Source organism: Argentina silus (assembly GCF_951799395.1).
Source record: "Argentina silus genome assembly, chromosome: 7".
In the NCBI taxonomy this organism is placed as follows: domain Eukaryota; kingdom Metazoa; phylum Chordata; class Actinopteri; order Argentiniformes; family Argentinidae; genus Argentina; species Argentina silus.
The window spans coordinates 20,289,034-20,315,783 of NC_139661.1; the positions used below are offsets into that span (position 1 = coordinate 20,289,034).

At 43.5% G+C, this 26,750-nt stretch overlaps 2 protein-coding genes across 2 annotated transcripts; one reads left to right on the plus strand and one right to left on the minus strand.

Moving 5' to 3' along the window:
* Positions 1-3,203: 3,203 nt before the first annotated feature.
* hapln1a (hyaluronan and proteoglycan link protein 1a) lies at positions 3,204-9,063 on the plus strand. Its single transcript, XM_083673883.1, has 3 exons — positions 3,204-3,561; positions 5,867-6,169; positions 6,467-9,063. Exons 1-3 carry the CDS (start codon positions 3,276-3,278, stop codon positions 6,754-6,756), a joined length of 879 nt encoding a protein of 292 aa, XP_083530009.1. The 5' UTR covers positions 3,204-3,275; the 3' UTR covers positions 6,757-9,063.
* A 2,768-nt stretch (positions 9,064-11,831) lies between these two features.
* Positions 11,832-24,176, minus strand: vcana (versican a; the record flags this gene model as incomplete). Its single annotated transcript, XM_083673990.1, has 9 exons — positions 11,832-13,919; positions 14,185-14,367; positions 14,763-14,792; positions 14,894-15,038; positions 18,357-18,439; positions 18,892-19,050; positions 21,639-21,752; positions 22,182-22,295; positions 22,403-24,176. The coding sequence occupies 9 exons, from the start codon at positions 24,174-24,176 to the stop codon at positions 13,771-13,773; spliced, it is 2,751 nt and encodes a 916-aa protein (XP_083530116.1). The 3' UTR covers positions 11,832-13,770.
* Between the last annotated feature and the right edge of the window lie 2,574 nt (positions 24,177-26,750).

Sequence of the window (26,750 nt, forward strand, 5' to 3'; positions counted from 1 at the left end):
GAAACGTTTAGGAGGCATAAATCCCTGAATAGTGTCACATCTGGTGGGCGGGTGTGGAGCTGAGCTGACGTCGTCCTCGATTTAGCGAGCCCGGGCTCTTTTGATGAGCGATAGTGTCATTCTGCGCTTTCAGTTTCCAATCAAACCTCAGTCGACAGGCCTCCCAAGTGTAGAATTTATGAGGCAGACAGAGAAGGCGTGAGTCACAGGCGAGTGATAGAGGAGGATCTCGTCCAGCACTCTGTTCAACGCTGAACTTTTTTATGAAAAGCTTCTTTGACGCCCCATTGTTTTAATTAGTAATATTGTGAGGCCTTGTGAAAGTGTTTGCGGTGCGCGTCTGGTCGCCCTGAACCAGATGGAGGTGAGGTGTCCGGGTTGGCAAGGAGGAGTGATGGGGGCGTCAGGGGTTTCTGTTCATTAAACCACTCAGCAGTATAACTTGCTTCCGATAATGTGTAGAGGCCACGTTATGTGTTTGCTCTGTGGGAGAATGGGGGGACATGGAGTAGGGGCTGGTGTGAGGGGTTCGGGGAGGTAAGGGGAGGTAGGGGGAGGGGGAGGGGTGAGAAACATCTAAGTGGAGGGGAAAGTCGGGGGGGGGGGGGGGGGGGGGGGGATGATTAGAGCGGAAGGTAGTGAACATGGAGTGAGTGGAAGTGATGAATAATAGCACATGTGGGAAAGGTTTTGCCAGTGGAAGGGCAGGGGAATAGTTTTCCGGTCATGGCTTTGGTGTGGCTCGAGGAGCCTGTGGTTATATTGCTCTCCGAGTGAGGGTCCGCCAGACAGATGCAGAACAGAGCTTCAGAGAGAGAGAATGAGAGAGAGAGGGGGGGAGAGAGAAATAGGGAGAGGCAGATTTAGGGCCAGATAGGCGTAAATTAAATAGATCCAGAGAGAGAGAAAGACAGACAGAGTGAGAGAAGGGATGGAGGGTGGAGGATGTTCTGTTCTTCAGAATATTGAATACTGCTAGGATGACTCTGGGGACCCTACAGTACTGACATATTTGATCTATGCCTCTGAATGGGGACTTTCCACATGTTTGTTACAAAAGCCTTTCCACTGTATTACAAAAGCACTCATGGCTTCTTCAGGCATGGTCTGCTCAAAACAAGAGGTGATTCTCAAAATCTGCTACATTTCACACATATTCCCAGCACACATATTCCTAAATGCACACTTAGTTCACATCTGTATTACATTATGAGAACATATAGACCAATTCTATGCCTCTGAGCTATATTTGAACATGTCATTGAATTATAGCTGATGAGCTCTGATGCAGTTCACAACCAATCTAAGGGGAAGATGAAAGTTGCTGATATGTAGAGATTATTTTTCCCTGTGAGGCAGTTTTTACAGTCAATCCAAATACATACAGTACCAGTCAAAAGTTTGGACACACCTTGCCAAGAGTGTGCAAAGCTGTCATCAAAGCAAAAGGTGGCTACTTTGAAGAATCTAAAATATAAACCATATTCTGGTTTGTTTAATACTTTTTTGTGTACTACATAATTCCATATGTGTTCCTTTATAGTTTTGATGTCTTCAATATTAATCTACAATGTAGAAAATAATACAAATAAAGAAAAACCATTGAATGAGAAGGTGTGTCCAAACTTTTGACTGGTACTGTAGATAAACATAAATAGACATAAATAGAGTTCTAAAAATCGATTGAATGATTGAATGATTGAATGATTGAATTATTGAATTATTGATGATCACCAGCGGCTGCACTGTCTGTCTAACCCAGGGGGCTGTAGATCACATGACCCTACTCACAGGTCTATTGGATGGGGCATCGCCAGCACCAGAACCAGCAGTGAGAAGGGTCAAGGGTCAAATACATCCATCTGGGCTAAGCTGTGCAGGAGAACGTTGGGTGGTGTCCCCCAAAACAAATGAGCCTCATCAAGTCCTAACAGGCCCGGGAGGTCAGGGAGATTGTGGGAACCACATGTGGAGTGATTAATAGGACCTACCCCTATGAACTGAAGGGTGGCCTGGGTAGGAACAAGGGATAGGGGGAGGGAGGGAGAGATGGAAAGAATGACTAAGGCCCATAATGTAAGCATATATATATATATATATATATAGAGAGAGAGAGAGAGAGAGAGAGAGAGAGAGAAAGAGAGAGAGAGAGAGAGAGAGAGAGAAATATATATATAAGTATGTAGGCGTATTGTCACCCCTGAATAGAACACTTTGTTTCCCTGCCTTGGAGGGACGCCCAACTCGTGTTTCACACAAGTCAACTGGGGCAGATGAAAGATAAACATTTAATCTCTGGGGGTTAATGCGAAATAACCTAGCGTTTGATAACTGCCAGGGCTGACGATGTTATCTATAGCACTGAACGGTACGGTTTGGTGAAATCCAGCTGTAGATGATTTGCTCCAGAGACAGGAAGACTGGCTAGTAAGCAAAGCCTGAATCTAATCAGGGCTGCAGGGCCATTTTGATGATAGGAGTGCACTCACCCCTGTAGAGAGAGAAGGGTGTGTGTGTGTGTGTGCGTGTGTGCGTGTGAGTGTGTGTGTGTGTGTGTGAGTGTGTGTGTGTGTGTGTGTGAGTGTGTGTGTGTGTGTGTGAGTGTGTGTGTGTGTGTGTGTGAGTGTACTCTATGCTGTATCTAGAAAGATATGTACGATTATGATAAAGATGGTAATAAATGATGATACACTGGCACACTACCTCCAACCACCTCAGCATTGAGACTGCCTCCTTCCTCTCACCTCACCACTGATGCCAGGAACATGACAAGATTGCATTACATAACTAGCTGGTCTGGGGGCATTGCCATGCCACAATGGGAGACTTGGTCTGCAACAAATAGAGGATCTCACAGTACTTTCACACGAACAGTCACAACAATCGTTACGATTGTTCATGCCCAAGCCACGGGTCATTATGGGGAAATGGTAGAGTATAAAGCATTTTATAGACAACGTTGATAGGGGCATTTTTCTGAGATAATTGTGTACTTTGCTGTATTTATGCTTGCCAACCATACAGGCTGAGCCACAAAGCCTCAATCAATCTCAATTCTAGTACATTTGGATGTCTTCTTACTGTAACCAGTCCAGGCACATCCAAACTGGCACCCATAGTTTACTGCAAACGTATTATCCTGATGCCCCACTAACCGCCTAACTTCTACCGTCCTTCTCCCCCTGTCATTCTCAGAGACTGGCCGGGACCCCCGGGTGTTAGCCAGCCTCGGCGGAAATGTAACCCTTCCCTGCCGGCTTCACCGCGAGTCCGGCATGTCCTTCGGCAGCACGGGCATGAGGATCAAGTGGTCCAAGCTCTCCGCCGACGAGTCTCTGGAGGAAGACGTGCTGGTGTCCATGGGCTTCCACAAGAAGAGCTACGGCGGCTTCAATGGCCGTATCCGGCTGCTGGAGGCCGACGAGGACGACGCCTCACTGGTCATCACCGACGTCTCCCTGGACGACATCGGCAGGTTCCGGTGTGAGGTCATCGACGGCATGGATGACGTCATTCAGGATGTTGTCTTGGGTCTGGAAGGTAGTGTTGGCCTCAGCAATGGTAAATCCTCTCTTTTTATACTATCACGGTCATCCCGATCATCAGCTCAGCGATGGACATCATCATCATCATCATCATCATCATCTTATCTCATCACATAGTCCCATATCATACTCATCATTGACTGTATTATTTTGTATGGATTTTGCATTTGTTATTCTATTATTGCCCCCTTATTGCCCTGTATGTATTATTCTATTATTCTATTACCAATGCCCTGGCAGATATCGTTGTTTTGGCACAGACCTAAGAAAAAGTTCTCACGGTCTTTTGGTTTCCTTACTTTCATCACCTTTTTTTCATAGGAAGACAATAGACAAAAGAGCAGACAGCTTTTGTTAATTTACTCATTGTTTACGATTCCATCCTGATGAAATTGGAATGGCGTTACACTGCAGTAAACTAAAACACATTTCCCATCTGATCAAATCCATCTCTACAATTACCCAAACACCTACTTACTCATTCTATTTGCATATTCATGAAAGAAGTCCTGTTCTTCCTTTTTTTGATGTGGCACAAATACAACAATACTGATTTCCTTGCAGTTTTACATAATCTTTGTAAAACTGAGTCAGCCTGAAATGCAGCCAGTGCTATTACACGGTCCATAGTTCCAACGTCTGGGCCAAGCCCGCCCTACCAGATTTGGCTCCGGGGTTACAAAAGGGAAAAGACAGAGAGAAGCTAGATCTTTAGCCATAATTAAAACAACCTGGCACAACTAGCCTCGATGCTGGTTGTGATTTTCTCTCAATGTAAAAGTCAAAATGTTCTCATGATTAAGGCTGCACATCTGACAGTACATTGTGTACTGTCGTTTGTACAGGGTTAGGGTTAGGGTTAGGGTTAGGGTTAGGGTTAGGTTTTTTTTAACTGTACCTTCATCAGAGGCTTGCTATGGATGCTTAATGACTGGGCTAAACCTTTGTTACAGTGGGCATTTTACATTGTTGACTACCAACCATGGACTTGCCATTCAAGCAATCAAATATCAGGTTCTTTCAGTCAAAATAATGAAATAAGGGAAAGAGTTGACATTTCAAACGCTATAAAAGTCCAAATATCTGTTCTGTGCTTTCCTAATGCATTAGCCCTACGTCAATGTTCTTTAGCACCAGATCTTGGCCACCTTTCCCTCAGGATGTTCTTGTGTTTGGAGGATTAGTTTGGGTGGAGGTCGGATCACTCATAAAAACACCGGAGAACAATAGAGGTGTGGACAGCTGAAAAATGTTGTGTCAGGGAACTACCATTGCAGAACAGTGATCCTTTTTTTCCCCCCATCTTTTTGGGAACACAGCTGTTAAGTAACATGATTCAACCCCCAAATGAATTGCGTATCCAACACCTGATATTCCATTTTGCGAACACAGTTAATCATTAGGGACCATATAATATAATACCTTCAGTTGTTGCAGCCAAGTAATTACAACATGACTAGCTTGTCTAGAACAGGGAGAAGAGTTCACACCTAGCTTGCGTGAGATTCCTCATTCCCTGCTGAGACAGCCACGAAATTTGCCTAGTTAGCAAAGTCTGGCCCCCTCTGGAGACGATGGCTCTTTTAACACTGACAAGTAGCCTAGCTGCTGGAAGGAAGAGATTAATAGGCTTACGCTCACTAACACAAACTAGCAGGTCATATATCAGGACCTCGATCTTCAGGCTTCCTTTCACAATCGCTGAGTGAAAACGAGACTTGGACCGCATGTGGCTACGTGAGACCATATTTCAGCAAGCCTATTCCCTTATGAGTAGAATGGTCTAGACCGAGAGACCACACATGTTCTGCATCCTACCGGATGGCTGGAACTATAAATCAGAATAATAATTATAAAACATAAACCATTTGCACAGTTACATATTTTTTAACTGAATTTAAAGGGAAGAAAGGACTGTCAACAGTGTGTTTTTGAGATCCATTATTGTGTATTGTGTCATTTGTACATCTGTGCCTGTTTTTACGGTTAAATTGTACTTTGTTTATGCTTTTCTTTTCACGATTTGATTTGACTGTATGCACTTTGTTTTTTACAGTTACATTTTTCTGTATGGACTTTGTAATTGACATTGTAGAATATGATTGTGTGTTTATATCCATACTGAGTTACATTACCTGTGCTCTCATGTAAGGATGCATTAGAAAACAATTCATGGCATAAAAATAGCATGCTATCTTTCCAAACTTGTCAACACGGAGCAGGTTCTCTTCCAATAGTTATTTCCTGAGTGGAGCAGCCCTTCAGTCTCAGGGCTCAAGGACACTGTGACATTAACTCTGATCTCCTTTAATCATTCCCAGGGGTGGTGTTCCCTTACTTCCCACGTATGGGCCGCTACAACCTCAACTTCCCGGACGCCAAGAAGGCCTGTCTGGACCAGGCTTCCACGGTGGCCAACTTCGACCAGCTCTACGAGGGCTGGAGGGAAGGTCTGGACTGGTGCAACGCCGGCTGGCTGAATGACGGCTCTGTGCAGTACCCCATCAACATCCCCCGTGGGCCTTGTGGTGGCACCAACGCTGGGCCGGGCGTCAGGACCTACGGGCAACCTGACAAGTCCAAGAGCTTCTACGATGTCTTCTGTTTCACCGCCGGATTCAAGGGTTTGTGTTTTGTGTTTATGCACAGTAGTTGTTTTTCAGCTGGCAGAGGCTTAGTGTGATATTTAGACATTCAAGTCTAAGTTCAAGTCATTCAAGTAATATTTTGCCCTTGCTGGCTAAGTTCATTAATGTAGATCAATGTACATGTACATGTACTGTGTATGACTAGGACAATTAAATATAAAGATGTGCAGTTATTCTTCTCATTATTTTAGGAATGTCTGCACAATGTCTGCACAACAAATTTCAGATGTCTGCACATCATATCTAAACCAGCTTGACATCTTCTTACTCTAGGCCACTTCTATTGGCTGGTGCAGCCTGACAAACTGACCTTTGACGAGGCCGCGCGGGCATGCCGTGACGACGGCGCCGAGATCGCCAAGGTGGGCCACATGTACGCCGCCTGGAAGTTGCAAGGGTATGATCGCTGCGACTCCGGCTGGCTGGCTGACGGTAGTGTCCGCTACCCTATCTCCAAACCCCGCAAGAACTGTAGCCCTAATGAGGCAGCCGTGCGCTTTGTGGGTTTCCCCGACAAGAAGCAGAAGCTCTACGGTGTCTACTGCTTCAAGGCCCAGCAGTAGTGGGGGGAAGCCCTTGGCTTGATAAGCCCAGAGCGTCAAACCTACACAACAACCACCAAAGAGAAACAACGACAACAACAACAACAACAACAACAACAACAAACCCATCAACATCAACAGCAATAAAGGAAAGACACATGTTGGGACTTAACTCGCATTAACTAGCATGAGCTCATTACATTACCAAAACTGTGATAACCTTTTTTTTTTTTTTTTTTTATTCTTACAAAAAATAAATACTGTAAAAGCTCATTTTCATACTGCAATGATAAAAATATCATATATTTTGAAATTATTAATCATTTTCAATAACTGTCCATTTATGTTATACATACTGTTGGTCAAAACACAACACAGCACTACATTACTAGCAATTGTGACAGAGACAACAAGGTTTGGTTTGTCCTCCACAGATATGTGCGTGAAAGTGAGAGATTATTAAGAGCCGTTATTTTCCTGTCCAGTGGGTAACAGAATACATTTGAAGTTGAAAAATAAGAGAAATCATATGATCTGTGACAAAAACCCATCACCCATAAACCTGTTCATTGTATAAACTGTACATTGCAGCTTATATGAAATGGCTAAAATGGTATCAACACGGATAACTATGAATTGCAGAGGGCTGTTAAATGAAAAATGCCACCCCAGACTTAATGGTTCAGAGTTTTAGAATGTTTAGAAAAGTTAGCATACTGACTAGGAGCCCCTGTTCTTTGAAATACACCTTACAAGTGTTACTTATATGTATCTTTTTCTTCTTACTGTAGCACCTAAGGCCTTCCTACCCTCTTACTAACAATCCTGCAGAGTGCTTTTCAACTTTACAAACTGTGATCAAATCTTTTACATTTGTGTTTAAGGCATACAATGAATGTAGGTGTCCCTGACTGTCACCCATCCTTCATGAATAGTTGAGATTAGTAGATAATCAAAAGCCTTAAAAAAAAACAATTGTTTTAATGAATATACCGTATTCATCCTTTTAACAATGTGTTTGTTTTTTTCTTTTCATAATGTCATTCTTCTTTTCAAAAGTGTTTTATTGTGTGTCTCTTCTGAGAGATGCTGCGTTTATACAGTGTGTACCCCCCCAACATTCCCCTCACCCAATCTTTCTTCAATGTACAGTGTATGTTGGATGAAATTCTCATATTGAAATGTTTAGTACAGTTTATGATACAGTATGCATTATGTCAGAGAGTGCAAATCTGCAGTGCAGCGTTCAAAACACAATGCCCACAGCTTTCCATCTTTACAGCCAAGTGCACACGATTGCATCATTGTTGGAGTAAAACCTTGCGAACCGAGAGGAAATATCGGTCATGAACAGCAGTAGCAGCTGTAAGGAAGCCAAACAAGGATCAACTTTGACAAACTACCGCAGACGCAGTGGTCGATTGCACAGCATTGCTGAAGTTACGAGCTGAAAACATACAGGGCTAACATTGTACTTCCAGTGGTCCTCGATCAAGACCCGGTCGCTAGTGTGCAACAGCGCTATAAGACAGTGCCTTAAGCCAGATGACCACGTTGGGTTATACCTTTAAGCCCCCCATAAGTCCCTGAGTGGTTTGCGAGCATCTTTGACAACTGCACATTGGAACATACAAGGGAAAAAGTACATTTCCAACTTCATCTGGAATTCAATTAAACGCGGGGTCTGACATAGCCTTCCTCTTAGCTAAGGTAGAATGACTCCAGACTCGAAGAGAAAGCAGGTCATGTCTAAAGGCATGCTGCCATTTTTAAGTACCAACTGATATTTGGAATAGCTAGCATACTGTGAAGTATTTGGCATGATAACAATATCTTCATGGACCAAAGGTATTAACTAGTGGTAATCAAGAGACTAGAAAATACAGCAGTAAACTCATGAATTCTATTACTTTCACAGTGTTCTCTGAGTGCTCGAATACTAAACATTCGCACATTTCTGGGTGTTCAGGGGGTTGCCAACTAAGGTCTTAGCTGACTAAAGCCACAACCACTAGGCTATTGGAGCCAGTATTGGCCAATAAAAGGAATGATGAAAATGACTGTGGTCATCTTGCTTTACTTTTTGTGTTGCATTTAGCCCTTGTTCTCTTTTTCCTACATCTGGGTTTGACTTAGGTACAGCACCGTACGGCTATAAGGTTAAACCCTGGTTTACTAACTGCAGTTAGACAAATAAAATTGGGTTTTTACTTTTTTGTTACTTTTGAATACACAGAACACTTGGTGGAGGTATTTTTTGTATCCTAATGCCATGTACCTTTTTGAACAAAAGACCAAACTGAAAATAAAGTCTTGTTAAAATAAACATTCAAAACTGTGACTTTTTCCCCTTCATTTGAGACTCTTAAATACAGCTACAATATACATTTCTGTTTTCACTGGACTCAGACCAACATGCATGGATTTTGTTTCTTTTAATTCTGAGGTTTCCCTGGATAAATTGTTGGCAGGAGCGTTAATTTGTCAAATGAAGGGCAGTCTCTCTGGCATGAACTCCTGCTTCAATTAGAGTACCATGAAGTCTTTGATTGAAAGTATTGTTTAAAACTAGTCCTTTAAACTGTTAATTTGAAACAGTGCAACAATGAAATAGATATGATACCACACCAACAACAAAAACAACATAGAGTTGGAGGAGGTTTTGTTGACATATAGAACATTATTTTAGATATAAAGATATGTTTACCTCCTTTTCTGGTATTTCATGTACAGTATCCCTGGCCTACCAAGTAGAATAAAAGGAGATGTAGGCCTATCCCTGCTCCATACAGGCTCAATAATAAGGTGATGTGAATGGGGTCAGATGGTATGTGCTAGTGGGAGGAAGCCCAAGACAGATGTTAATGTTTGGGTGTTCTTTGACTAGCCCAAGTGCCCACTGACATTTCACTTGAGGAGGTCAAGTAAAAGCCTCCAAGACTTCTCAAAGATACCCTGCACAGTGCACGTGGCAGGCTAGGGATAGTATAAATAGGCTTTTCACTGCCCCTTTACCCTCCACAAGCACTGCCCCTGTACCCTCCACAAGCACTGCCCCTGTACCCTCCACAAGCACCCTGTACCTCCACAAGCACTGCCCCTTTACCCTCAGTATCTTTATTCTTTTCTCAGTATCTTTATTCTTTTCTCAGTATCTTTATTCTTATCTGTCTATAGTATTCATATAGACTCCCTGTTTACAATCCTGCTTATGTTGTATGTTGTATGTTGTATGTGTATGTTATGTGTGATGTCTCTATGTCTTTAAGCTACTTGGAACCTGAATTTCCCCTAGGGATAAATAAAGTTCATTTCTTTTAGATGACTTGGTGTCTTGAAACCAGCGAATGCAATTCTACAGTCTCAGTCTGTGGATATGTGCACTGCTTGTGAGGTTGTTGGTGCATCACTGGAGTCCTTAAAAGACATCGGTAAAGGTGATTGCTGGACAAAGCTTTCTCAGGCACCTGGTAGGGATGATTCACATCCTCCAAAGAGAAGGAGAACATTGAGTAAACACCTTGGTGAAAGTGTTGTGCTCTCAACTGTGGGTCATACAGATTCTGATGATCCCACCATCACCCCCTGTCAGTCTCTGAAAAGATCCCTGCTCAACATCCTTGACAGGGCCATTTCAGAAATGGAAAACAGATTTTCCAAGAAGAATGTAGACTTAATGACAGCCATATGCAGTCTTGTACCCAAATCTAGTGCATTTCTAGATTCCACCTTGTTACGTCCTCTGTATATACTTGCTGGCACGGCGGCAGACGATGTGAGTCTGAAAAATGAAATTCTTGTTGCAAAACCAAAGTTGGTCATCTTCATCGTCTTCATTCCGGTGACCTCAATTGTGACTTCTGATTGGTCGGTACTTCAGATGGGCGAGGGTAGAGAGGCTCAGACAAGGCATTTCCCGCCGTCTGCCATGAAAGCACTTACACTTATATATCATTTACACTTACTGTATATATCTCACACCTGTTCCTGTTCCTAAGCTAAACTTGAGCGGCTTTTTGGTTGCAAGTGAAATCAATTTTGCACAGCCATCACTAGTTGTTCTCTCCACGATCCCCGGGCTCCCTAGATTAGCTAAGCAGATGGAAGCACTCAGATAATCGGCAAGTCAGATATTTTGGTTGCAATTGGTTCTCCATGTTTCATGCTTGTCACAGATTAAGTTAAACATCTTAGGAAATGACAGGGTAATGAATGAACAAAGGACATGCTGCATTAGACTGAGACAGAGACAGACACAGAGATGACCAGGGGACCGTCTTTCTCTATGCTCCACCACATACAGACATAACAGGCAGTTCAGAGCCAAATGGAAAACTTTAGCACATGCTGTTGAAAAGATCACACAAAAAAGTGAAGTGGTTATTTATGGGGGTCACTGTTTCTGCAATGTCACGCATTTAAGCATATGTGCCAATGTCAGTCTGTACAATATGTCTGTGGAGGGGCCAGTGGGGTAAGTATGATACCCTTCCCAGTGATTCACATGCTTATGCTTTTCTCCCCATAAAGACATGTGAACCATTGGAGAACTGTTAAAACTGTTAAAGACAATTCTCAGGGCCATAGGGTGTTAATAGTATGGAAAGCAACACAGGACTGTGCTAAAAAGATGATTTGTGCATAAAAAATAATCTAAAAGGGATCTGTAATAATGTGCTCTGCACAATTATGTAATATGGAGTTTGTGATTTGTCATTCATACTTAAACAATTTCAGTTGGCAACATGGACTTACACCATAGATAATCATCTGTAACAAGATACATTGCTTTCATGGCGTGGCATTTCATTTTTCATTTCAAGCTGAGCACAAAGCGCCAGGCCGTGGATACCATACCATGCCTCATCACTAGTTTAATGTTAAACAGTGCCATCTGGTGGTCATAGGGCTACACTACTCATAGAAAAAAGTCAGTCAAAGACAATTCCTAAACTGCTGAATCATGGCTTCACATGTTAAGATTGGAAACATGACTAAACACAGAGTAAATGTTAAAAAGTGCTTTTGCCATAGAAACAAAATGGAGCCAGGATGAAATGTAAAACTTTTATTTGTATTTCTTTGGTGATGGAGAGCAGATAAAAACATTTTTAAACAATTCTTTCACAAACATCCCAGACATTCACATTGTAAAATAAAAAGTTATACTATAAATATAAATCGTAAACGTTATTTTGTGCACTTTAAACAAGACAAACATACAACATTTTTTTTTTTCAAAAAGAACAACTGTTGGGGAATACACAAATGATGACCATCATCACTTCTGCAACATGAAATTTGTACAAAAGTTTTTGGTAAAACTGCGAAGAGAAGGTGAATTCAGCTGGTTGTAGTAGCCGTACTATTTGGTCCATTGTTGACCCCTAAATGTCATGCTAAAAGGCATATTGTAGTGTGTAGTAAAGGATTATCTTCATCACATAGACACAAACTGATGTTGACATTGTCTCCTGCAGTACATATAGTATGGATGGAGACTGGAACTGAGCCAAGTGACTGCATCTCCAGATTATTTCACCTTGAAAATGAAAACATGAAAAAACAAAAATGAAGAGCAGCTTGAAAATAAATTATTTGCATCTCTGGTTAAAAGGCATACGTTCAAGTCTTTATGGAGTGTTTCACGAAGTACATTCTCTCAATAGTAGTTTTACATTGACCTAAGAAAACCAGCATGGAATTGGAGTTACAACAAACAGAGGCAGAGCAAAGCTTTAGAAAATAGCATTGAAATAGTATTGTAACATTAAAAACCTTACATTTCTTGTAAACAAAGCAAGCAGTCCAGGGAAGAGTGAAAAGGTCTAGAAAACATACAAACAACCTTTCCCTTCTGTAGTTTCTTTTAAAATGGCCAAATAATGTATGTCTATGGCTTTACTTGAATGGATATGGCCTTAAAAAGAGACACTCAGAAAAACATTTGGCCCTCAGTCAAACAATACTTTTTTTGATATCTTCTCTCTAGTTTTGCGTCATACAATTTGAAACAAAAGTGTTTAATGGATGTGCACAAACAATAACCCATTATCCACTTATCATATATTCTTTCTCTATATATATTGCATTTATCTTGATGAGACACAGATGAGATAGAATGAAGGCTGCAACTGGTGAGAACAGGCTGATCATTCGCTTTCTTTGTCACATGACAAAGAAAGGTCTCCAGCGATTACAATTCTGATTGGATGATCTTTCAACATGCTTCTTTTTTTTCGTGATATAAAATCTGTCATCCAAGAGAGCTAGCACCTGATTCGTTCCTCTGTTGAAGGTGAAAGCTCAGTCTTGAATGAAAAACTGTATAAAACCACGACAACATTGTCTTAATAATATGAAAGGTCTTACCCAGCAGAGGAGCATACAATATTCCAACAATATTACCTATTAAGATTTTGCCTCTATTGGCATGCTGATAAACTCAAACAAAATCACCTTTAAAATGTAATGTACAGACAATGTAGGGTACATTATCATTGAGCTGTAAAAAATACTTTTTTTTTTATTTTATTGTTAGGACTTGCTTAATGAAATGTATTCTTTTGTATAACATAAGCGCTATCATTTCAGAAAAGCTGATATTTGCTTGTTTCTTTATCCCCATGTGAGATTGAACACTTTTCATGGTGCTAAAATGGTCTGTGTAAAAAAAAATAAAAAAAACATAGTATGCAACTGGGGATGAATGGTTTAAAGTACTTCCTCTGCAAACAAATACTGGAGAGGTTTTCTTTCCTTTTCCAGTAGCCAGCTGAAGGAATCCATTTTGTCAGTAAAAGATCTGTGTCCCTTTATAAGAACATTCTTTCAAACAATTTGTCTTCAAAAAGGCACTTCAAAACTGCAAGAAAACTGCAAAACGTATCCTTTAGGTTTCTTTGTTGATCGCTTCTTTTTGTCCTTTTTCTTTTAAAGATATTTTCCCTTTCTTTTTCTTTGTCTAGGTTTGTCAAGGGGTGACAGTCATGCAAGTCCTGTAATGTAGGCTCTGGGGCCACGTTACCATGGCGATCACTGTCTTCTCCTGTTTTCCCTCCTCTGTCTCCTTCCTTTGTGGTGACGAAGGCGGGCTGCCTCATCGGACCGCCGCTTGAAGGTGTTCATACTGTACAGGCTGTTGTGCTGGTGCCTCCTGGTGTAGGCCCTCTGGAAGTTGGATGCTGAGGGAGAAAGACAGATTGGGTTAATTAGAGAAGTTGGGACACTAAGATTCCATTTAGTCAGAACTGCGGTTGGACCCTTGTGTGTATCCGCTCGTATTCCGACTCTTACAATGTACCCTCAATCTGTTCCCAATTCATTCACAATTCACATTACAAGACAATTTGACAGTACAATGCTTAAGTGGACACAAACTGTCATCCACTGAGTCTTCCCAGACCACATTACCAGAGTTCCAAAGGGACAATTACTGCGGCTACTCACGACTCAAGCAGGAGATCATAGGAATGTCCCATCGGCCGTCTCCGCGGCAGCGGATGGTGGGCACGTGCCTCTGGATGAAGCCGTCCTTACACTGGTACCTCACCAGCGCGTTGATCTCATACCGCTGTTGCTTCCTGCCGAAGGTACGAGCGTTCTCCACCAGAGGGGGCTGACTACAGGCCACTGGGGACAAAACAGAAGAATAGAATGAATGAATGAATTGATGAATTGATCGTGTGTGTGTGATTGTGTGTGTGTGTGTGTGTGTGTGTGTGTGTGTGTGTGTGTGTGTGTGTGTGTGTACCTGTGCGCGCGTGCGTCAGTGAGTGAGTGAGTGAGTGAGTGAGCGAGCAAGGAAATGAGTGAGGGAGTGAGGGAGTGAATGGATGAATTTACACTTACATTTGCAAAACGGAATGGATGAATGAACAAACAAGTCAGCAAACTTATAAGTGAATGGATGAATTAATTAATTAATTAATTAATTAATTAATTAATTAATGAGTGAGTGAGTGGATGGGTGGGTGAGTGCGAACGTGCAATCATGTGTGAGAAACATCATCATCACCGCTTTTTACCTGTCAAGCACTTGGTATGTCCAAATACGCCTGTATGATGCAAGAAAAGGTTCCTATTGGATAACAAAGTATTCTATGCTATTCCTTGATTCTTTGATGGAATTCTCTCCATCAATTTACAATCGTCTTACCTGTGCCTTTCTTGCATGTGAAGGTGAGGTGGTAGTTGCACGGGACGTCGTTCCACTGGCCGTCCTCATGCCAAATCATTACCACACAATCCTCACCAGACGAGAAGAAACTGTCAGGCTGGTTGGGCCTCCAGTTCTCATATTGCTAAAGGGGAAAATAGAAATACATCTCGTCATCATCATCATCATCATTATCACCACTATCATAATCATCCTCTTAATGATCATCATCATCACCATCACCATCATCATCATCAGGATCAGAGTGGGATCACTGAAAAGACAGCTTCCATTTGCCACACTGTGTCTTATGTGAACACACACACACACACACACACACACACACACACACACACACACACACACACACACACACACACACCACATAGTATTTTTATCATAGCACTGCAGCTAACAGCTTCCTGGTTATCTCCTGGGTATAATTGGTAGAGCTGATTTGGGCTCTGATATCGCAGTCTCGGGCCATCTGTGGGGCAAAGGCCACCCAATCAGTGAATGTAGTTTAACCACTACTGTGTCTGCTTCCTAGGTTGTGTTGCTGTGAGAAAGACAACTAGCCAAATATATACAGTACCAGTCAAAAGTTTGGACACAACTTGCCAAGAGTGTGCAAAGCTGTCATCAAAGCAAAAGGTGGCTACTTTGAAGAATCTAAAATATAAACCATATTCTGGTTTGTTTAACACTTTTTTGTTTACTACATAATTCCATATGTGATCCTTCATAGTTTTGATGTCTTCAATATTAATCTACAATGTAGAAAATAATAAAAAATAAAGAAAAACCATTGAATGAGAAGGTGTGTCCAAACTTTTGACTGGTACTGTAGGTCCAGGGAAGTAAGATCTTTTCAAAAATGAATAATCCCCTGTGATACCTGTGGTCTCAGTCCTTGTCTCAGACATTTGAAGTGAAAGGATGAGAACAATGGAAATACAATTTAATCACAAGTATGTCATTTGCTTATTGATTTTATTCATCACCCCAAATATGACAGCTGTGAATGACACTTTGATTATCCACAGGAGGGCGCTATATCCCTAGTTCCAATTCACATCAACGCAGACTTTTCAAGACATCTCTCACCATAGCAATGGTGCAGCAATGTCTCTACAAACACAAAGAAAACACTCCCCCTATCCTCCCTCTGTCATCTCACCCAGTGCTCTCTCTTTCCTTCTCTCTATTCCTCCCCTCCATCCCTCCATCCCTCCACGCCCCTCTGTCCTTAGTCACCCCATCCACCCTGCTACCAGTCAGAGCTCCCGACCTACTGCCGAGCCACAGTATGACATCACTGTTCGTCCAGCTTTCACTGGGACCCTCTGTGGCGCCTTGCTCCAAAGAAACAGAATTTTAGGGCTAAATCGTTAATAAAACCAAGCCTGCGACTCCGGCACCAGATAAACATTTACACTGCTACAGTTTCGTGTTGTGATTTTCGCACAGCGTGAGTATGTGCAGCGTGGGAAATCGTCATATAAAACAATGAGAAAGGGGATGTGCGTGAGGGACGGTTGTCAAACCAATCATCATCATCATCACCAAACTACACATGTAATGAATGACGTGTAGAAGTGCTATGTCATTACATCACATACAATGTGCATGCAATACATGCCTGGCCATCTACTTCATCACACTGCAATTGCTGGGTACACACACACACACACATACACACACACACACACAGATACACACACACACAGAAACAGACACACACACACACAGACACACACACACACACAGACACACACACACACACACAGCTGCAGAGCTGCGTGGAATGTAGCCTTGCATTGATCAGGTCTGCAGTCTTTCAGCGAGGTTTTGGGTTCAGACTCTTCAAAGCTGTGACCCCCCTCTCCCCCTCAGTCATCCCCTGAGGCCCTGCTGGCACCCTGTTATTACGGTTAGCAAACACAACCCCGGCTTCCTGCTCAGCTGACTCTCAGCTAACAAACTGGTAACCCAACAACAGCCCCGCATCCTCCCACAAATAATCAAACAGCCCTCCATCATCAAAACCAAAATCACCCCTTCTGACACATGCACATTCGCGCACACACACACACACACACACACACACACACACACACACACACACATGCACACACTCTTAATTCCTGTGTTACCTACTGCACCTACTATTAATCCCTGCCTGTTGCATTCCATTCTAATACCAAGTAAGATGACTTCAAGATGACTTCCAGATATGTAGTAGTATTGGTGACCACCCACCCAGGCCCCCTACTTGTATTGTGCCTCTAACCCCCCCCCCCCCCCCCCCCTCCCCCACAGACACACACACACACTCATTCTCTCTGCAGCCTGACACAGGTGCTGTCCATCTGTGCGTCTGGTTAGTTGGTGGCCCTTCCCCCGGGTGGCTTTCTGGCTGCCTGGTGGGCATCCTGTGGAGATGGGGGGGAGGAGATTGTACCTGTCTGCGCCTGTCAGCCCCCCCCCCCCCCCCCCCTTGCCTCCGTTCTACAGCCTCTTACTCACACATTCACCCCCTATCTCTCAGCTGCCCCCCAGGCCCTCTCTAAACCCCCCTCTCTCCCTGGTGGTAGGGAAGGTAGAGTGTTATCTTTGAAGTGAAGAGTCAATCTCTACAACGTAGCCTCAGGTTAGTAATTGCCACTGTACTGCCCAGTGAAGGGGACTCGTTGTATATTAAGACATAGTAGTACACACACACTCTTGTGTCACACACACATCCACTTTGGTACTTGTGCTACTTGTGTCTCTCTTTTCCTCACTCTCATACACTCAGTTACACTAAAAAGAAAATATGAGACACACTCGCAGTTCACTGTGAAGCGGAAAATGTGACGGGGGAGATTCAAACCTGAGACATCCTCAAGGGGCGAGTTTGCACGCCTCAGGCAAAGCTACCGCTCCTCTGGGGCGCTTCGTGGCGTAGCACACTAATGCGCTTACCGCGTAATCGCAAGGTTCCTGGTTCGATTCCGACCCTCGACCTATCTTGCATGTCATCCCTCCTCTCTCTCCCATCCTTCCTATCAATCTCTACTGTCTCTATCCCAATAAAGCAGAAATGCCCTAAAAACAATTTTTTTATTTTTTTATTTTTTTAAAAGCTATTGTACCTCATCACAAGAGTATGATTCCAAATCAACTCTGCTAAAAAAGACAACTGAAGCCATGGTGTCTACTGGTGAAGCCATGACAACTGAAGCCATGTAGCCATGGTGAAGCCATGACAAAAGAAGACGTCCTAGCAGGGCGTAGAGGAGAAAGTAGGGTACGTCATGAGAAAGCGAGTGACCTCAATGAGTGACCCTCATTCAGTCATGCAGGAAATGACATATCTCCCACGATGACTCAGTTTGTCATCTGCCTCATTCCGTCACCGTATCAGCATTCCACATTTTTTGTTCAGACAAGAAGTGTGAGAAAAAACCCTGGTAGTTACCATAGGCCTGCCGTCGGTCCAGCGGAAGTCGTTCTCGTACATCTTATCGTTCAGACCGATCCACTGGTAGTCCTGCCCAAGACCTGCCAGGACAGAAATGAAACAACACACAACGGGTCAATGAGTTGATTCTACAACTGCCTTATTAGGCCCTCTCAGTCCCTTCACAGAGACCGAGAGAGAGAGAGAGGGACATTTTTCTACACATGCATCACTCTTCCTGTTCCAACTGCCTGCGTTCTCTGTCTCCGTGCCGAGACGTTTGTCGTCTACTCCACTGACGCCGCCAACCAGCTCAAATCTATGACACCACACTGATTCCACACTGCTCCACTGACACCGCCAACCAGCTCAAATCTATGACACCACACTGATTCCACACTGCTCCACTGCCACTCACGACTGTCACAGGCATTAAAGAAAGAGGGTCTGCCTGTCAATCAGTGTAAACTGTTGATTGTTTGTACTTAATGTCACACATGGGGCTAGTGGCTCGTGCGTCATGCTTGTGCATGGCAGCCAATGGCACACTCACGGTTGACAAACTGCTGCTCCTCATGGGAGATGACGCTGGTGAGGTGAGCACCCTGCAGCCGACACTCTCTCTCTGCCGTGTCCCAGCTCCTGCGCTGGGGCATGTACTTGTAGCAGTGGCCCTGGAACTTGTGCCAGCCGTAGTCGCACATCTCTTTGTCTGAGTAGAGAGAGAGAGAGAGAGAGAGAGAGAGAGAGAGAGAGAAAGAGAGAGAGAGAGAGAGCATGGATGGATCAGATACAAGGGCAATTGCAAATCAATGGCATGCACTGTAACAGACAATACTGTCTGAAAGAGGCTGGAAATCCATAGACAAGAACATTTACATTCACATTGGGCATACGTTTAATTGGTCACATTTGTACACATGTCCTTGGTAGAAAACAATCACTTTTATCCATTGATCACATTAGCTACATTTGTAGAAAGTGTTAGATATCCATATCCATCCCACAGTCAAGACAAAATAGCTGTGCCCTAAGAATGTCTAGACTAATCTGTCTGTCCAACACCTGTAGGAACCTGGCTCTTTCTGTGTTCTTATCTAGAATCTACGTCATCGTCTATTGCACACCAATCAGCTGAAGGAGGTAATTAGGGGGATGTAGAGCTGGGGTACTTCATGTCTTAATAAGGTAATCATTTGCCCTGTGGGTCTCCTGATATCTCTATCTCTACCTGAGGTCTCTAATCAGACCTTGTAGGTCCAGGAGATGGCTGCCACTTGCCCCCAGTAGCGCTACAAGGATGTAAGGAGTGTGTGTGTATTTCTGTGTGTGTGTGTGTGCGTGTGCATGTGCGTGTGCGCGCGTGCGCGTGCGCATGTGTAAAACAAAGAGGAAGACACTGTAAACAGCACTGTCGTCACACTCATTGCCTTAAGGGCTGCGGGTATTTTGGTCAAGTGTCTTCTCATCATGAGTCAATTACAACCACAATATGTATTCTAGAACACTGAATTGTATTGTATTGTGAGTTGAGTCATTTGAAAGTTCTAACATGCAATTGAGCATCAGCCAGGTATTCCTGCAGGTTAATGTAGGTCAAACCCCAAGGGTTGTTACTTCATTCAGTCTAGGATCTGTTGGAACTGAGCCAGGAAAATTCTACACAAAATAGTCTAAGAAGTCGCATTACACACACTTCAGCTATCAATCACCTCAGGCATGGAGATTTTAAAGGGATAGTTCACTATTTTCCAACTCTATACAATAAAACAATGGGGGGGGAGTTCAACATTTGTGGCCAAATCTCCTTAAAGGAACTTCCAACCAACACAGAGAATTAATTTGGGTGATTTGGCCACAAACATTGAACTGTTTATTTGTTTCCCAATCACTCCGATTGATTCACAACTCTGAACCATGGATTACAGTTCCTCCTGGCCCATAGATTACTTTCAAGGTAAGGAACTATCTGGCTATAAGGTGTAAAATAGTCATTCAGTTTCAGTAACTTCATGAGGCAGAGATGTGTGTGTCTGTGTGCGTGTGTGTGTGTGTGTGTGTGTGTGTGTGTGTGTGTGTGTGTGTGTTCATACACTTTTAAACCTCACTCCAGCTGTGAAGCCTAAACAAGACTAAACAGGGGCGGACATCTTTGCCTTTTTTCTCTGTTTGTGTCCTTCCTTACTGTTTTCTCTTTCTGGCAAGAGACCCTGAGAAAGCAGCTGGGTCGAAGTGCACAGGACCTGGCCCTGACTCACTGATGAGTGATGGCAACAACATTTGGGGTGTTGTCCCGGGACAGACTGGCCAAAGGGGGATGATGCCCTGGGTTAACACCCCAGGGACCAAAGCAGGGTGCAGGGAGGGTGTACAAGAATAAGGATGATAGGATGATATCATCCTTAGTCATTACACCCATCAATGTCAATGAATGTCTTGAGGTTTTGTTTAAAGGAATACAGTAAACGTCTACCAAGCCATTTCACATTCACTGCTAAAGGCCGGCGAATGTTTGGATCATTGTTGAACTCATCATGAGTGGACTTGAAGGTTAACACATCTGCACTGGAATGATCTCATAACACCTCAGCTGGTGGTATCATAAAAAAAATGTCTGTGCTTTCCTTACCATTGTATTTGCAGACATATGGAAAACTGTGACAACCTGCAGTCTGTCTCAGACTGGTAGGGATTGTTGCCCAAGGCTATGTGTTTAGTAACACTAACCAAATTGTAATAGACTGACTACCTCTGGGCTACACTAAGGACCGTAAAAGGTGGATGACTGATGTGAAACAAAGACATTTATGACTAAAACTGTCTGTGAGTGGAAGCTTTGGTTATGAGAAGGTACTCTACCGTGAGGTGGGAGGTAACCACATTTGCATCATCCAATGTTTAAATGAATCATAGTATTTCCAAAGGGCTCAGATAACTGATCAAAGAGTATTAAGATAGACCAAACATACTATCGGCAGATCGATGACTGTCTCTCAATAATGCCAACTACATGTGACGTGATGTACTTTGTGAAATAGAAACCATTGCTGGAGCATTTCCCACACATGTTTGCAAAGAATACTGACACACTGTTTATTTTACAATGACAAATGTTGTCTTACAAGGTAAATATGGAAATCTACTAGGGCTCATTTTGGATCGGTGAGAACATTGATTGTCTGGAACAAATTAAAACAAAACTGTTTTGATTCATCTGATAGTTCTGATGAGGAGGAAAGCGTGTAGAAACAAAGTTGTTATTAACTGACATCATGAAGATGGTGATGTAAACAAACTTACCCTCTTCACAATACAGCCCAGTGTAGCTTGGGAGGCACACACAGGTAAAGGAATATAGGCTGTCGACGCAGGTACCTCCATTACGACAGGGGTTTGACTGGCACTCATCAATGTCTGGGCAAGACAATTAACAGGACAAATGAGAAAGAAAAGAAAAAGGATCATGTTAATGATGTTGTTAGAAGATGAATTACAGTACCGGTCAAAAGTTTGGACACACCTTCTCATTCAATGGTTTTTCTTTATTTTTATTACTTTCTACATTGTAGATTAATATTGAAGACATCAAAACTATGAAGGAACACATATGGAATTATGTAGTAAACAAAAAAGTGTTAAACAAACCAGAATATGGTTTAGATTTTAGATTTTTCAAAGTAGCCACCTTTTGCTTTGATGACAGCTTTGCACACTCTTGGCAAGGTGTGTCCAAACTTTTGACTGGTACTGTACATAATTTAAACAAGACAAAACAAACAGCTACAAGAAACTAGGTGACTGGGAGGAGTAGGAGGGAGGGAGGGGGGGGGCATTATTGCATACCTATTTCACAGCGATCTCCACTATAGCCAGGGGTACAGCTACATGAGTGGACACTTCCGCTTCTGTGGCAAGATCCCCCATTCAAACAAATGTTTTCAGCGCAGGAGTGAATGCCTGTGGTTTCAATGAAAATCAAATCCATCAAAGAACACATTAATTGATATTCTCACATATATCTAAAAGATAATGAATTGCCTTAAGGTTTTCTGAGTACTACACACCTGCAATTTCAACTGTCTCGCCGAGAATTGTGTGCCCCAAATCCAGTTCAGTCTCAGCTGATGGGGTAGTCTCCACTCCTTTGACCGGGGGTTCATTTTCAACTCCTGACTCATTCCCAAAGTCCACTGATTCATCCTCCTTAGATAGAGCAGAAGGAGTGCTATGGATTGCTGAGATTGATTCTGTCTGTCTCTCAGTTGTGTACTCTGTTTTTTCCCACGTTGGCGTTTCTGTGGCAGGAGTGACAACTTCCTCTATTTCACCAACTGCTTCCTGTTTGTCCAGGGAGCTTTGAACATGAACAGACTCCGCTCCTGCGTCTGGGGACTGGATAGATGGTGAACTGGTGACATCTGGCACGATACCAGTCTGGATCCCATCGGATGATGGGGTGGATTCCTCCATATTGTCAGTCTTCTCAGAAACCATTTTCTCTCCAGAACTGTTCTCAGAATTAGATGACTCTGTTTCAGCACCGAAGATCGTGAGAGAGGACGAACTTGTGACTGCAGCTGAGTTTTCTAGGGTGGTTTCTTCTATTTTGTCACTCTCTGGCTTCTCTGTGATAGCTACAGTCATCTTTTCCCCTGAGCTAGAGGAGGACATTTGGTCGACTGTGGTAGGGTGAGAGGGCACGCTCGTGACAGCTTCTGCTAATACTGACTGAGTCACGGCAAATGATATGGTTGTGACTCCTTCTGAGCTACCCTCCGAACTGCTCTCCGAACTGCTCTCTGAGCTTACAGACACACTCACTGCCCTCTCTGCAGGGGTAGTGCCTTTTCCCTCTGGTTTTGGGGTTGTTTCAATGGTGGGAGGTAAAGATTCAACCTGCACAGGCTCTGGGGTGTTGTCATAGTCCACCACTTCATCGTCCACCACCACCTCTGTTGTCTCAATGGTGGGAGGGGATGACACTATGACCTCTCCAGCTGGTTCTGGGCTGCTTTCTGTTCCACTAGATGCCACCTCTGTTGTGGCTTCCTGATGAGAAACTTTAACTTGTTCATCTGATGTGGACTGTACAGCATCGGTCTCTGGAGCAGCAGTGGAGAGTAAAGGTGATTCTGAGCTCTGGCTTGACTCTTCCTCAGGCAACATGGGACTTGTTGTGGCCATTGCAGTTTCCTCAGAAGAGAGATCAGTTTGAGGGCGATGAGTTAATGTGATCTCAGACTTGGCTTGTTGGAAAGATTCCTCTGTTGTCATGTCTGGTTTGGGGGCAAATGTTGTGACCAAATGGACCACCACATCAGGCTCTGATGGTGACACTGTGGAATGGTCCTCGGTGGTCAAATTGGGAGCCAGTGTCAAAGTTGGCCTTGAGGTGACCGTCTCAGGAGTCTGATCACCTGAGCTCTCCTCCCCTGAACTTTGTGAAGGGTGCTCTGTGCTTGTTAATTCTGTGTCTTTGGTCACCCCACTATTAACAATTGTTTTTGAGGTAATGTAGTCACTAACTGAGTCTGAATGTGGGACTGTGGAGGTCTGCAGTGGCTCTGTTGTACTGATCAAGAATGGAGCATCTGTTTCAGATGCCTTTGTGGAGAACACCTCACTTGTCTGGTCACCTGAGCTCTCGTTATCTGTAGAGGAGGGGACTGAGCTTAGTAGTGTGGCAGTCGAGCTCTCTTCACCCGAGCTCTCTTCATCTATAGATGTGAGGCCTGAGCTTGTCTCTGTATGATCAGTAACTGATGGCTTCTCTGAGCCTGAAAGCCCCTCTGTGTGCTCTGCGACTTTACTCACTGATGTAACAAACTCATGTGACATTGTAGTCATTGCTTTTTCTGGTTTCTCAGTGCTATAGAGAGAGGAAGCTGCAGTGGTTGTGACCATTGCTGTGACAGACTCTTTACTAAACATATCAGGGGTCTGATGACCTGAGCTCTCATGTACATCAGGGAGGACCGAAGTCACTGCCATTTCCTCTGAACTGGGAGCTCCTGATGGCTGTACTGTGCTTGTTGAATCTATCCTTTCTGTTGAATCACCATGAGTAGATGTTTCAGCCATGCTGTGATCACTCACTGAGTCAGGTTTCTCGGTGCTATACAGAGAAGAAACTGTTGCAGTTACGGTATTTACACTCTCTGCTGTTGTGGTCATTAAATATGGCAATGTTGTGGTGGTCACTTTTTCTGAGCTTTCTTCATCTGTAGAAGTTAAACCTGAGCTCGTTTTTGTGTCATCAGGCATAGGTGTAACTGATGGTTTGTCTGTTTGCTCTGTCACTCCACTCTCTGCTGTAATAGCTTCATGTGACATTGCTGTGGTTTTCTCGCTGTAAAGGGATGAGACTGTTGTAGTTGAAGTGTCTTTGGTGAACATGTCAGGGGTCTGGTCACCTGAGCTTTCTTCACCTGTAGAAGAGCTTGTCTCTTTGTCAGGGGTAGTAGCTTCTCCCTCCGGTTTTGTTGTTGTTTCAAAGGGGGAAGGTTTAGATTCAACCTGTGAGAGATCAGGGCTGCCATAGTCCACTTCTTCATCAATGCCATACTCTGTCAAAGCAGATAATGTAACAGTAACAGAAGCAGATGTGCTGTAGAGTGTCTCCTTCACTGTATCCCCAGTTACATCCTCTTCTGATGTGTCAGTGGTGAAAGGGGTAGTCACTGCGACCACTTCAGCTTGTTCTGAGCTGCTTTCTGTTCCACTAGATGCCACCGCTGTTGTGGCCTCCTGACGTGAAGCTTCAACTTGCTTATCTGATGTGGATAGTACAGCATCAGAACCTGGAGCAGCAGGGGAAACGAAAGGTGATTCTGAGCTCTGGCTTGACTCTTTCTCAGGCATCATGGGAGTTGTTGTGGCCATTGCTGTTTTCTCAGAAGATAGATCGGTAACTGGATGTTGGGTAAATGCAGTCTCAGACCTGGCCTGTTGGAAAGATTCCTCAATTGTCGCCACATCTGGTTTGGGGGCAAATGTTGTGACAAAACTGATGACTATATCAGGTTTTGCAGGTGCTGCCGTGGTGGTGGAATGGATAGAGGAAATTGTCAGGGAGGAAGCTTTTGCTGTTGTCTCCGTGCTATACAGAGAGGAAACTGCAGTAGTGGAGGTCTTTTCACTCTCTGCTGTCATCATCTCAGGTGAAATTGTTGTGGCTGTTAGATGTTCCATTTTCATGGTGCTGTACAATGGAGAAACTGTAGTAGATGTGGACTCTTTTGTAAACATATCAGGGGTCTGGTCACCAGAGCTCTCCTTATCTGTCAGGTTTACATCGGAAATGGAAGCAACTGTAGGTTTCTCTGTGCTAAACAGAGAAGAAGCTGCAGTTGTAGTAGTCTGTATAGTTTCTGCTGTTGCAGTTTGAGGGGATGTTGTTGTAGTTGTCAATTGCTCTGCTTTGGATGTGTTATAAAGAGACAAAACTGTTGCAGTGACAGACACTTTAGTAAACTTATCAGGCGTCTGGTCACCTGAACTCTCTTCATTTGTGATGGTCACATCTATAATGGAAGCAACTGGTAGTTGGCCATTAGTGACAGCAGACAACAAAGACGTGGCTTCAGAAGGGTTGGGAGTAAGAGTTGAAGTCTTTATGTCCTCACTCGAGACATCCTCCTTTAAGGATGTAGGTACTGGAGTTGTAGCTTCTACAATAACCTCCTCACTCACTTTACCCTCATCAGTAGCTATTGAGCTTGTGTCTGTGGTAGGAGTTGTGGTTTGGGGGGTATCATCTACAGAGGTGGATGTCTCCATTGCAGAGCCCTCATCTGAGTCATCGTCACCTGAGGACTCGTCAACAAACAATGGGCTGGTTGGTTTCACAGTGTCTTCCTTAGTGTATACTGATGTCTGTGGGGTTGCAGTGACAGACAACATGATGGATTGGGTGGAACTAGGTAAAGATGTTGAAGTCTCCACTTTGGATTCCTCATCAGATGTGTAATCTCCTGAGGATTCAATGGTGGTAGGGGAAGTAGTGGTAGATCCTTCCATCTCATCGGTCTTCCCTTCATTGTCATCCCTGGTTACTGCGGTCTGTGAGCTTGTGTCTGTGGGTATGGTTGAGGCTTGGGATGGAACAGAGATAGAGGAGGATAACTCTGTCTCAGACTCCTCATCATTGACATTATCACCTGAGGATTCATCAACAAACATCTGGGTGGTTGGTTTTTCACTTTGTTCAGTTTTTCCCTCGGTAGAAAATACTGTATGTGGTGTGGTAAATACTGTAATTGAGCTTGACTCTGTGTACAGGGTTGTGGCTTGGGTGGTTTGATCTATAGAGGAGACAGCCTCTGAACTAGATGCCTCACTTGAAACATCCTGTACAGATGATGGAGTGATTGTTCTCATAGTCTCTGAATCTTCCACATCTGTAGAACTGCT